Source organism: Eretmochelys imbricata, chromosome 26 (assembly GCF_965152235.1).
Source record: "Eretmochelys imbricata isolate rEreImb1 chromosome 26, rEreImb1.hap1, whole genome shotgun sequence".
Lineage (NCBI taxonomy): Eukaryota > Metazoa > Chordata > Testudines > Cheloniidae > Eretmochelys > Eretmochelys imbricata.
Genome location: NC_135597.1, coordinates 5,390,616 through 5,404,165, shown reverse-complemented (window position 1 = coordinate 5,404,165; position 13,550 = coordinate 5,390,616). Strand labels below are relative to the sequence as shown.

Genomic DNA, 13,550 nt, shown 5'->3' with positions numbered 1-13,550 from the left:
TCATCTGCAGATCTCCATTTTTCACAGCTAGATTTTTCTATTACGTTACCCACTGCTCTATTTAAGAGATTAAACAGAATTCCCCTTCCATATGGAGCATTAATTTAGGGAGGATTGCCATGCACGGTAGAGTTCAAAGTTGTCCTCCTTGTTTGCTCCTCCATGGACTCATTTCAGCCATCTTTATAGACCACGTGTCTCTCTTTTCTTCCCTGGTTATGGCATTGGTCTAGGATACTGGGTTCAATTCCTGGCTCTACGAGGTAAATCACAACCTCTGTGCCTCAGTTCCCCCGCTCTAAAATGGGGACAAAACAAACTCTCTAATCTCTTGTCTATTTAAATTGTTAGTTCCTTAGGGCAGTGACTGTCATGTGTGTGTCACACACACATATACGTAAGTACAGTGCAAGGCTGGAGCAGCCATCTCTGGTGGCCTCTAGGTACTATCATATACAAAGGTGGCGTGCCATGAAAATTGAACAAACTCCCTCCCAATCTGCATCATAAATAGTTCTTCACTCTAGTTTGTTAATGGTTTAAATTTATGCTAATTTAAACCAAAATCCTTAATCTTCTCCTCATTCCCAAAAGAGCCCGTTGTATGTACCCCCAAAAGAATATAGATGGTTACCTAGTGCAGTCAGACCTTCTGAAATGGAAGAAAGAATATACATGATTACATGGGGCTCTAGACTGGCTATAAAGTTCATGTGGTCCTGGGTAAGAACTTCCAGTAAGGAATAGTATGACTGGCTGAGTTTGGGGTAATCCTGCAGAGAGAGAAAGAGAGAGAGAAAGAGGGAAGAGACTTTAGGGTCTAATGGTTAATTTAGAATCAAGCACAGGACTTCCTGCAGAGCAAGTCTAATCACATCCCTTTCAACCCACTTCAACCAATTGGAAGTTGCTCATTGAGAGAGTCTACTCGACTAAACACTTATGAAAACATTCCCCACGGACAACTTGTGTGTGCTACATTTACATTTTTTAGCTCATCCCGTTTATGTGCTTAATGTCACACAACAGTATCCAGCCACGTTTCCTTCATTGGTGTAATACTGGAATATCTTTTCCATCCAGTTTTTGGCTTGGTGGCTTAGTCAGCTAACTCCAGTGCTGGACATGCAGCCTTCTACTTTGATGTGTCAGTACCAACCTATCAGACAAAGAACGCTGTGTGAGCCCTTGGGGCACTAGGGTCAGGTTCTGCTGTGGTAGGAAGTCTAGTGAGCACACAGGCTTGGATAACCATGCAAACTCTCACCAACCCTGCAGAGATTCTGGCCAAGCATGTCAGCACAGGCAGGCAGTGGGCAGAGAATACTGTACTCCAGGCTTGTATAGAAGACAGATGTTGGGCTGGCCTCTAACAAGACTGTGTTCTGATTGCTGATGTGCCGAGAGCTCTGCCAACAGCCTCAGAAGGTAAGGAAAAGTCTCCATTTGCATGAAGTGTTTTTCAGAGAAGGGTGGGATTATTTAGGTCACTGCTCTACAGAGACTTGCCAATGCCCCGGTGAGAGGAGGGAAGAGATAAGCTGCAGCGTAACGCACAAGCCCTAGGGAAATGGGGTGGGTGAGGAGGAATGGGGCTGTTTTCAGACAGGACTCTGGGCATGCAGCAGACTGTGCTGAATATGCAGTTGTTCCATCTCGCCCAGAATCCCAGGTAGGCAGGGCCCCGTGGGAAAGGCACAAGCTCACTCATCTGTACAGTTCCAATATTCCTTCAAAAGCCATGGTTTAATTGCCCATCCTGCACTCTTCGCCCTTTTAATAGGGCTTCAAGGCAGATCTTACTGCAACTTGGAGTCTGAGAGGCTCTGCTGTAGAACACACAGAGGATATGCAATGGATACCAGCCCCTCAGAATCCCCTGCACTTGTCTCAGCTCATACAAGGCTGCACTGCCTGCTTTTCAGGAGCAGAGGGAGATCGTGGTGTGTACTGGGACCTGGCAGGATTGGCTGGAGCTGGGGAAGATGCGAGGGAAACTAGACACATCTGGAAAAAGGGAAGATTGTCTAGAAGGATGTAGCTGCCCTGTTGTATGTATGTAGCTGCCCTCTTTCAAGCTCAGCAACTCTGGGGCTCAGTATTAGTGCTAATTGGCATTAGGAAATCCCTTTGGTGAACACCAAAGGTCCAACGTCTCCCTTACTACAGTCTAGCTAGGTTTGTAACTCTGGTCTCCAAATACATTACTGCAAGCAGCAGCATACGGGAAGGGGACAGGACAAGTACAACTCCTGTTTGTCACAGTGAGGCATAGCTCTCTAAGCAGCAAGACACTGAGGAATTACTTCACAGGAACACACACACACACACACACACACACACACACACAGGTGCTATATTGAAGTCACAGAGTTTTCATTGCTCAGTTTGATATATCTAATTGCGTGGGCCTTTGGGCATGAAGCACTGAACGTGACCTACAATTGCCCTTTGGAGAGAGAAAAGCAGATGTTCCAGCAGAAGTAGCATCAACATCCTAGCTAAGTCGGCGACACAGGTATGGGTGTCAGCTGGAATCAGCACACAGGGAATGGGCTCTGCAGTTGGCACATAGCTTGTGATTAGATGAGACCTAGTGGTTAATCACAGGTGTGTTGGCTTACCAGAAGATCACTGTGCGGGATGGAGAGCAAGAGCTTAATAAAGGTTTGCAAGGCATTGTCGAGTGCGTCGTCCCCATACAGACGGAAGACACCGAAGTTGACGTAGCTGCCACTTAGCGCAGCCTTCAGCATAGAGAAGCAGATGGAAATCCCCTTGAGCTTCAAGGCATAGACTTGATCCTTTGGGACCTCCCCTAGTGTTAGGATACGATTTCCTGCACAAGCACAGAAGGAGACTCAGTATCCCAGCACCGCTTCCAGCCCTCATCTCAGTGCGTTGCTCCCCCCGCGAAGACTGGGGAAAAGCAGCAAAGCTGTCTGAGTGACCATGGAGAACATGGACAGCTGGTGCTGAAACTCTGGGCCAGTTTCCTGAGCACGGCTTATAGCAACCACTTGTCCTGGCCTATGCGGTGACATGTCCCAACAGGAACTGCTTAGTAGCATGGCTCTTTACCTACACATCACGCTCTTGGAGACTGTGAGAGAACTGGTCCACCTGGCTGAACGCAAGCGTATGGCTTTGCTGATGGGAACAGGGCGGTGTTAATGGCTTCCCTTAGTAGTAGGATCCAGTCCCCAAGTAACTACCAACTCCATACAGAAAGGCATTTGCTCATGTGGAGCTCAGCACAGCTGCTGCTTGGCCTCCACCAGAAGAGCCATGAGCTACCCTCTCCTTTTCTCAATCCCATGCAAAAATCCCTAAGCTCTCACCCCTGCCTGTCTGCATCAGGCCCTGGAGAGAATCCTCCCCCTTTATACAAGCAAGGCCAGTAAGAACTTGGCAAGTTACTTCACCCTGCATCTCACCCCAGTCTCCTCAAAACCCCAGGCAGCACTGACAAGGGCACTAGTCCCTGCTCACCAAGTGACCAGCAATCAGGAGCTAAGTCAGGGCAGAAGCTGGGGACTCACCATATGTAGTTATCATTTTACTAGTCTCCCGGAAAAGCAGGATGCCATTTGGTGAGGACACATCGAACTGCAACCTTTGGGACCTAGAAGGCAGAACAGAACAGAAGTAAATACAAAGCTGCTCACACAGGTGTGCGAAGGAGAAAGGAGTGACCATCTGCTCTGCTGATCTATATTGTGGCATCCTTGTGCTTAGAGCAGAGCATGGGCGGCGAGTTCTATGAGCCCGTGGTGCCCAGGCACCAGGAATATTCCTGTCCCGGGGCCCGGCTCCAGCAAAGTTTCCCACCTCTTCCCCCAGCCCCACCTGGTGCCTCTGGGCGATTCAAAACAGCATGGGCTCAGCCGCAGCATGGCTGAGCGGCTTCCTGCATGCTCATTCCAGGCAGCTGCTGGCAGGTCTTTGCAGCCCGTGTGAGGGGGTTGTGCCGCTGCGCGCTGCCCCCGCCCCAAACACCCTTGCAGCCAATGGGAAGCTGCAGGGGCGGTGCCTGGAGACAGCAGCATGAGGAGACACCACCAGGCCAGCCCTGCCTAGGAGCCTCTGCCGTAGGGGGTGCTGCAGGTAAGCATCGAACTCCCCACATCCATTTCCAGAGCCTGCACCCCTCACCCCCTCCGCAAACACACCCTTCGGCCCCCAAATTTCCTCCTGCACCCTCACCCCCAAACTCCCTCCCAGAGCCTGCACCCCTGACCTCCTCCTGCACTCCCATCCTGCACCTCCTCCCCAACTCCCTCTTGCACTCCTACCCCTCCCCTGCACCTACTTTTGTCCCCAAACTCCCTCCCAGAGCCTGCACAGCCACCCCCTCCTGCACCCCCGCCCCCTGCCCAGAGCCTGCACCCAGCACCCAAACGCATTCCCAGAGCTTGCACTCCAGACCCCCTCCCCCACCCAAACTCCCTCCCAGAGCCTGCACCCCTCCTGCACCCCACTCCCCTGGGTGCAGGCTCTGGGCTGGGGCAAACTCCACCCCAGAGCCTGCCCCCAGACTCCGTCCCCCACCCACCTCCCTCCCAGAACCTGACCTCTCACCCCTTCTGCACTCAAACTCCCTTTCAGAGCCTGCATCCCCACCCCCTCGTGCAACCTAATCGCCTGAACCCCAGACCCCCCTTCCCCACCCAAAGGCAGGTGTGTGTGTGGAGTTTGCTGGGGGCAGGGGGGTTCTGGGCACCACCAGAGGTGGGCAAACTACAGCTGCTGAGCCCCCGGCTCCTCCCCTGGAGCCACACGCCGTGCAGGCAATGCGACTTGCACCCACCCACCTCCCAGGCTTTCCAATAAGCTTGTCCTGCTGATCTGAGCGGCATGGTAAAGGGTTGGGGGGGATTGTATAAAGGGCAGGAGGTCCCAGGGGGAAGTCAGGAGACAGGGGGAGTTGGATGGGGGTGGGGTCCCCGGATGGGGGACGGACAGGGAGCAAGGGGGGTTGGATAGGGGTCAGGGCGGGATGTCCCGGGGGGCAGGAGGTCCCAGGAGGGGGCAGTCAGGGGACAAGGAGTGGGGGGGTTGGATGGGTCGGGGGTTCTAAGGGGGGCAGTCAGGGGGTGGATAGGGGGCAGGGGCCAGGCTGTTTGGGGAGGCACAGCCTTCCCTACCCAGCCCTCCATACTGTTTCGCAACCCCGATATGGCCCTCGGGCCAAAAGGTTTGCCCACCCCTAGCTTAGAGCCATTTGTGGGAGGTCAGAAGCAGTTGCCCCAGTCTGGTAATAATAATGGCACTATCTAAGCCAGACAGCTCAGAGATGGAGACAAGAGAGCTGCTGTCTCCAAAAAAAAAAAAAAAAAAAAAAAAAAAAAAGGCCAGTGCGACACATGGTTTAAGAATATTAAGATCACACATGCCAGAAATCCCACCTCAGCAATAACTGCTACGTTACTGTACACCGTAACCCAAGGAACGGCGTGGTAGCAAGGTCTGGCAGTGGTGGGACTATTGCCTATCCATACTGTGACGTACGCGCTTGGCAATTAGATAGTTTGCTTCCCTACAGGTGAATACGTTTTCAACTTGACGTGTAGCACGGGAATCTTTTTCCTAGCTTACACCTCAACAAATAAGGGGGAGATTCAATAGGTTTGAGGACTTCAGTAACTCAGCCAGAGGTTATGGGCCTACTATACGAGTCAGTGGGCAGGGTTCTGTAGCCTGCAATGTGCAGGAGGTCACTAGATGATCATGATGGTCCCTTCTGGTCTTAAAGTCTATGAGGGTTTGTCCTTTCACAAATATATCTTTTCTTTGGTCAACAGCACCACAATATGGATCCTCAAGAGCAATAAAGCCCCTTTCTCTGTTCAAGTCTAGTTTCCTTCTTGCATGGCTATAACAACGCTTAGCATTGCTCTCGCGTACAGAGTTCTGTTCACCTGGCAGTACTCCAGAGATAAAAGTTTGGCAGTCTTTCACTCACACGTTAGGCAGCTTCTAAATTATCTGAACGGTGGCAGAGATATCTATCTGCTAGCAAAAAGAACCACTGGTCATGTGACCACCAGATGGAGCACCACTCATTTTAACTGCATGTTTTTAAATTAATGTAAATTTCTCAGATGTTATGGCGATGGGCCCCAGAAACAGGTACTCCAACAAACGAACAAACACTGGTTTCTGATCTAGTCTCTCCACACATTCTCTTCCGTTAAGAGCTCACAGAAAGACAGCTCTTTGGTTTAACTGGGTCATGAGGCAGGATTAATAGGTCAACTATTATATTTGCTTCCCTACTGAGAGGGCGGCTGCTTTTTCGGCTGGCAACCTGCAAAGCACAAACAGAGGGAAATGGAAGAGACATGGCTGGGCAGCAGAGAACATGGTCAAGCCTCAAACTAATGGGTGACAGTGAGGAGACAGGAATTCCCATTTGCTGTCAGATGTTGGAGTCTCGTACCTGTTATGCACCAATTCTGCCATCAGTTTGAGCACAGGTGTAGTGCAGGCTGGGTCGTGGTACCACAATTCAATCGCCCGCTGTAGAATTGGCATGTAGGACGGATAGCTGCAACTCAGAAGCTAAGGAACTTTGTTGTTTCAATTATGAAGAAAAGGTCAGCAGTTTAAACTCAGGTCAAAGGTCTTGCCCTGCTCCAGCCTTTGGAGAGAGGCTCTCTTGCTCCTGGCCTCTCTCTGGGCACTCAACATAGCCAATGGTGCTGGCCGGGGCTTACTCTCCTGGAGAACAGAGTCACTTGTTTCCATTTAAACCACCGTTTGGCTGGTAATATTTATTTACACAGTACAATAACTGAAATATCTCAGGGCAAAGGGAGATAATGGGGTATCTCTGTGCCTGCATCCACTGCTGCCAAAGCCAACCACGATCAGTTTATGTTCACCTTTTCCAAGCAGCCTGCCCCATGTTACGGGCATGTGGCCTCCACCAGGCAGAAGACTCCAGACAACACCTGGAGTCCACAGGTGTTGCTTCTTGATCAGCTTTATTTGGGGCTCACCAAGGTGAACAGGCTACTTCCCAACTACTGCCAGCCCTAAGGAGCAAGAGATGTAGGATGGCATTTTCAGAGGAGCCTAAAGGAGCTGAGTGTCTAACTCCCATTAAAAGCCAGGGGAATTTGGGTGCCTAAAGCCTTTAGGCCCATTTGGAATTCAACCCTAAGCCTTAGAACTGATTTCTAGTCTCCTTTGTGGCAGGATGTAATATGAAACCACAGGCAGGGCTCCCAAAAGGAGTTTTTTCTTAAAGCTTGAGAGAGATGCACCAGGAGCTGCAAATTCTCTTGACTGTAAAGAGGAGAACTACAAACAAAGAGTTAACTGAATACACAATTAACTGTCTTGGCAGGGACTAGACTAGATGACCCTTATGGTCCCATCTAGCCGTATGGTTTTGGGAGCAACAGCCCTGAACCACGGATCCCTCGATTCTAATGTCTTTAGTGCTGTTGTGGCCAGTGGGATTTTAGGGTGAGGATACATCCACTCAAAGAGCATCATAAAGCTGGTCTTGGCATTGAAGGCAAAAGCTATTCCCCTCAGGTCTCTCACAAGGCCGACCAAGGTCCTCTGAATTGGGAAGGGAGAGACATTACATGTTGAGTGACATACTTCCTGACATTTCCCTCTCGCGGCCTCCACTAGCCCACCGCCCTTCCAACCAAGAGCAATGGGGTGTTTCTTGGGTGGCCTCCAGTCTCAAAAATTGGACACTCCTCCTTCTTAAGCAACAGGAATGCACTCAAGTTAAGCCAGGGCAGAGAGAGTACTAAGGGGTGTCACTGGTTAAAGCCACGCACAGTGTCTGAGCTACCCTGGGTGAATGAGACACCTCCCTTTCCCAAATGCCTGGATCCCTTCTTGCAATCATTTACCCTGTCTCTAAGAGATCTGGGTCTCCCCGACCTTGTCTACCACCTCCCAAAGTTTGGGAGTAAAGCACTAAAAGGAAGTTTTGATTAAGTCATGGATGACAAGGCCCCCATTGGAAAAAGAATGGATGCAAAGTCCCAAGGCACTGAGTAACTAAAATGTTTGTCTTGCTCAATTTGGACTTACTTTTGCTTCTTGTTCATTGAAAGTGTTTGTGCTGAACATCTGTGCCACAGCCTCGAATGCAGCGGTGAGGGGCAGCATGAACTGTTCATACTGATCCTCATCTTCCCCTGAAAGAGAAGCAAAGAGGAAACTGACACCTTCCACCTAGACTCCACTTCTCACAGCAGTGTGTGTGCAGGTGAGAGACAGGCATTGAGCGCGCTAATTTTAGGGAGCTTGTGTTCCTCTTGTTAAAGATGGTGCCTTTATCAATCCTTAACAGGGAGAAAAGACGAGGGGTGCAGAGAGAACTTCGCGGAATTAAGACTGCATGTGGGTTTGTCTGTAAGAGTCAGCTTGTGAAGGAAAACTTGGCCCTAAATATTAGTGGCCTGCATCTCTCTCCTGCTAGTACAGACTATCACAGCAATCCCTCCCCCTCTCAAGACTTCTCCCCCTTCCTGGTGGGGCTTCTGCTGTTTCCAGTAGCTTTTACTGGCTAAGCCATCACCTTCCACAGTCAAGGGGATTAGAACATTTAAGAGCTCTGTGTACAAGATAGCAACTCAATTTCCCCATTCCTCTCAGGTCTATGAAAATGGGTTGCAGTACCTAAGTCCACCATGAGGAGGCGCCCAAGTGCAGTGTAGAAAGTAGTCCGACATCTCATGTCGGTCAGGTTGGACTGATTGTTAATACCAAGGAAAGAAAAGTGCTCACTCTGTCAATGAAAAAGCAAAGTTAACAGTGAGTGGCAGGTTTACAACAAGGCTTATATATTACAGGTTCATGGGCATTTAGGGGCCCCTGATTGTTTTGAGTCATACTCTGTTCTTTCAAGGGCCTTGGCAGGACTGAACCACTCTGTTTACTTTGCTAACCACTTTACTTCTGCGGCTAACCTCAAAGAATAAGCCACTAGAGGGCCACTCTCCCTAGTGCTGCTTGTATTACAGAGATAACATTAACACATGTTCTTTGGAAAGGATACTTGGCCCTTTACCTTTAGTCTGAGGATTCTGAAGTGCTATATAAACAATTAAATCGTGCTACACCTCCAATGAGGGAAATGAATTTCCCCCTGTGTAAGACAGGGATGGTAAGAGGTTAGGAGAGTTGCCCAAGGTCACATAGCCTGTAGGTGACAGACCCAGGAGTCCGGATTTCCGGGCCTTGATCCAATCATTAGATCAGTCTATCGTACAGGTACTTCTAGGAGTCATCACCATATCCAAGCACCTGTTGTTGATATTTCCTCCCATCAAAAGCCAGGAAAACAATTTAATGCAATATTATTTATTAATTTCCAGTAGAGGACCAGATCCAGGGCCTGCACAAGTACAGGAAACCTCCAAGGAAAACCCTTGAGTGCTGTTATAACTGGTGTTGATTCTGAAAGTGATCTTTGAGTCACACCCCAGAACAGCATGAGAACATACTGCACTGCTGGAGGACTACCTATTGGCAGACCTGTAAGTCCGAGGTCCTGGCGTCTGTGGCAACTGAACAGCCCTTGTCCCTTTTCCCCCAGAGGTAGGAGTGTCTATTAGATAGGAATGTGACCAGAATACTAGAATGCTACTACATGTCATCTCCCTGAATTCCCAAAGTAGTTCCAACTGGATACAGCGTTCTTCACTTTCTGCCTTTAGGTTGTAGCAGTGCATCACAATGCCATACATTCCTCCCCAGAGTTGGCTGCATTTCAGTGAGGGGAGTGACTGAGTGAGAGAGAGAGTCCTGTATTACATTTGCAAAGAAGCAGGAATCATTTGGATGAGAGGGACTATATAAATCCAGGACATCAGAATTAAAGTGCAGGCTTTGGAAAGAGGCAAAGAGAAGAGAGATCATAAATCATAAAAACAGCCTTCTCCTATGAAGCAAGTATTTGGGAGACTTACAGTTACTCTTCAGAAGCATGTCTGCGTGTGAACACACACAGGACTGGTTCTTGCTTTAGCCCGCATGCACGCACCTTGCACGTGAGGGTTTGTTACCGGAGGGAGGCTGGAAGGGAATGAAAGACTTACCGTGTGATTGTTCAGCATGAACTGTACTGCGCTCAGTTTCACCAATTTCCTAACACTACTGTATGTGGAAAGGGTGTTAAGGAAACAGCAAGCAGAACCAGCCAGCCACTGGACGGTTCCAAGTGCCTGCACAGCACATGCAAGGGAACACTTTCCAGAGGACGTACAAGTTCTACGTCGGGCTTTCTGGCTTGTGAATGGTTTCTCTTCTCAACCACAAATTTTTCCTCACCAAACCCTGTTACCAAGGACTCGTCTGTACAAATGGCTGGCACGCAGCAAGCTGGGGTGTAAATCTACAGCACACGAGCCTTCCACGCAGTAAGCGTCTGTGCGGAGCCTGCGATCGTGCACTACAAGTTCTGGAATGCTCCGGGATCGACTCTGCTTTGAAAGGGGAAGCTGCACATTTCACCCTCCTGCAGACTCCATTTTTATCTTATTTTGGAAGGAAGATGTGACCCCCAACCTGTACTATGCTCTTCGACATGGCAGCAGCACACAAATGCAGGCTGTGGGCAATAAGCTATGAAGTAGCCCTGATCCATGGTTACAAAGCCTACAATACTTCAGCCATCTGTTGGGATTCATTGCAACCAGGGTGAAAAGGGTAGCAAGTATCTATGCTCTCTTGGCTACTCAGATGTTTGGGGGATATGGGAGACTGCAAATTGGGGAGCGGGGGGGGGGAAGGGTTTTTTTGTTTGTTTGTTTTTAAAAAGATAAGCCAAATTCACATGGAGACACAGCCAACAACTGGGAGAGTGGATGATGATAAAGTCATGCCCAATATTATGTGGCTGGAATTTGTGTTTGGAGATGTCTCTCTCCAGCTCTAGGAAATTCCTAGTGAATTGACAGACCTACAGGAGCATCCATTAAAGATGCACTGAGATTAGCTCAGTGGATGGCAATAACTAATGGACTTATGCAAAATGCTCCCATTTCATCATAACACACTGGTGTAGTGCTCCCCAAATTCCACCATATAAGTGTGTTCTACACACCCAGGGCTTTCTACAGAAAAGGATATCCAATGGAGAGGTCATTGAGAAGCTGCAGCGTCTTGGAGGTGATAGGTTCACATCGACCCCAATACTTCAAGTTGGTGATGCTACAGGAGAGGAGAATAAGAACAGGTCAGAGGGACGGCTTGGATTTCTTTTGTTGCAAGGTGAAATGTTCCAAACGTCACCCAATACCATCTCCACCCTCCAAAAAGTCACAGACATCACAAGCCACAAAATATTGGTATAAAATTACTGTACTTACATTTGGTTGACTAGAAAATTATCCTTCAGATAATCTTCACTACTTGGGTCCCAAGCTACACTGGCCCATACCCAGGCCCTTGGAATTCTGTGGCACTCCAGGGCTGATTTCTGCAGCAAGGGTAAGAGAATTCTGCGGCAGTGACAACATGCAGACGTATGCAATTCTGCACCTGCACCATCCACTGTCAGCTGCAGAATTCTAGTAGCCCTTGCTTCTTCCAGGAGAGCCATTTAACCCCTTGTGGATGTGCAGCTCAGGTGCGCAAGAGTGGACAGGCACCATGCACACCAAGGCAAAAATGATGTGTGGAAAGCCGGTGGCCATGTGCATCCAGGCGCACGGCACTGGGCTTCAGCCTTGGAGCTACTGAAGTGGTGAAAATTCTAATGGTGACTGCCAAAAAGACACGACAAAACCCAATTGACATGTTCAATCTGGAGGCAGCTTCCAAGGAACTAGCCAAGGAGGGAGCAGTCTACTAAAGTGGAAGAGTTTTTAGAATGGTACTGGCACTACTTTCGTACGGAGTTCTGCTATTTGAAAAGAACACCTTGGAGAGAGCAGTCCCCTTCCCCACAGTGCTTTCTTGGCTTGTGATTGGCAATAATGGTGTGGCAGCACACGAAAGCTGAGACTGCTCCGTGGAACAATGATGTCAGACAGCAGATTAAGTGGGCACTGGAATGAGAATCCATCATCCTGGTGTAGCTGGCAGGGTACTACATTTGTGTGTCTCCATGGCCCAGGCTAGATTCCATGACGGATAAATAATCCTGGATGCCGCACAGGACCTAAGCCCCTGGCCACAGCCTATAATTCTCTCGAATAGCCAGAGGTTACTTTCTCAGTCTGAACAACACTCTGTCTTACATTGATGTTGTCCCAGTTACACTTTCAAGTGAACCCTGGGATCCCTGATGACTGCAAGCAGAAATACTTACATTTTCCCTATGAAGACACTCAGGACCATGGTCTCGTCATTCAATCCCAGGACCTCAGAGAGACGGCGGTATAGCTGGAAGGAACAGAGCAACGCAAGTTAAAAAGAAGCCAATGGAATTAGTGATACTTTCGCTGTAAGAGGCTGGGACTCTACTGGGGATGCAGCCTGAGTTTAAAAATAGCTATTTCATTTCCCTGAGAACTAGGGCCTCCAAGCAGTTAAGCATGGAGAGCATTTGATCCACGACCCACATTTATGAAGAGAGACGATAGCTCTTATTCATTTTCTTCCCTGCTCCATGCAGCACTGACCCAGGGATCTGTCTAGTTCATGCTTTTCAAGACCGCCAAGAGAAGGTTCCTGCCCTGAGGCACTCACATTCTTACTCAGACTGATATGCTACATGGGGTAACAGGTCAAACAAGAGAAGAAAATGTTGTTGACCTGTAAGATATTTCAATCCTCCTTTTAATTCTAGCAAAGTTTATCCCCAGCCAGGCTCAGAGCAGCTACAGATGCTGTATACAAAATCTGGGCATTCACTTTCTGAGAAGGGGGATTCCAATAGCTGCAATACTAATGCGGTTTCTCTACTGACAGCAATGAGTACAAAGAAGCAATGAACTCTGCACTCATATCCCTGTGATCTAGCCCCACTCTCATACACTCCTAAGCCCTCTGCACCTTCAGAAGCAAGAGTGTCACCCAGGTGCTTTAATCCGTGCCCCTGAGCCCATAATTCAGTATCGCCATCAGAATGGCTGAGTGTCAATTTTTGGAATAAAAATGGCATAGTTTCTCTCAACTCCCTTTTCCTGGGCTACTTTAAGCTCCAAGTACACCAATGTTAACTTCCAGTGTATCTTGTGAGAGAACACATAGCAGAAAAAGTGAGAAAGGCCCACTTCCATAAACCCTTCCTTGTCTGCAAAAACTGCCCTTTTAGGCAGCCAACGTACCATGTTTCAAATCAGTGCAAAGGCTAGGGGTTTTTCAGAATGTCTGGAAAAAATTCCAGTAGGTTTTAACCAAGTATCTGAACCCTACCCAGCCCTAACACCTCTCAGATACTTATATGGCCCCCCATTACCCTAAACACTTTGAGGCATTCAGATCCTAATGCATTTTCCCCCTCATGTCACCCCTGTGAAGTAGGGCAGGGCTATTAACTCCCCTTGTACAGATGGGGAACTGAGGTACAGAGAAGCTAAGTGACTTGCCTAAGGTCACACAAGAAGCCTGTGGTGGAGCAGGGA

General features: G+C 48.8%; 1 protein-coding gene across 2 annotated transcripts in view; it reads right to left on the bottom strand.

The window, feature by feature from the left end:
• The window catches only part of XPO7 (exportin 7), a 71,542-nt gene that overhangs the window by 6,477 nt on the left and 51,515 nt on the right, over positions 1 to 13,550 (bottom strand). For both annotated transcript variants that reach the window (XM_077805860.1, XM_077805861.1), the window contains exons 15-24: positions 12,293 to 12,366; positions 11,110 to 11,190; positions 10,077 to 10,140; positions 8,656 to 8,764; positions 8,065 to 8,171; positions 7,487 to 7,575; positions 6,443 to 6,550; positions 3,543 to 3,625; positions 2,625 to 2,839; positions 635 to 773 (exon numbers count right to left, since the gene is read on the bottom strand). In XM_077805860.1, coding sequence (XP_077661986.1) covers positions 635 to 773; positions 2,625 to 2,839; positions 3,543 to 3,625; positions 6,443 to 6,550; positions 7,487 to 7,575; positions 8,065 to 8,171; positions 8,656 to 8,764; positions 10,077 to 10,140; positions 11,110 to 11,190; positions 12,293 to 12,366 — 1,069 coding nt within the window. The remainder of the gene's footprint in view (positions 1 to 634; positions 774 to 2,624; positions 2,840 to 3,542; positions 3,626 to 6,442; positions 6,551 to 7,486; positions 7,576 to 8,064; positions 8,172 to 8,655; positions 8,765 to 10,076; positions 10,141 to 11,109; positions 11,191 to 12,292; positions 12,367 to 13,550) is intronic.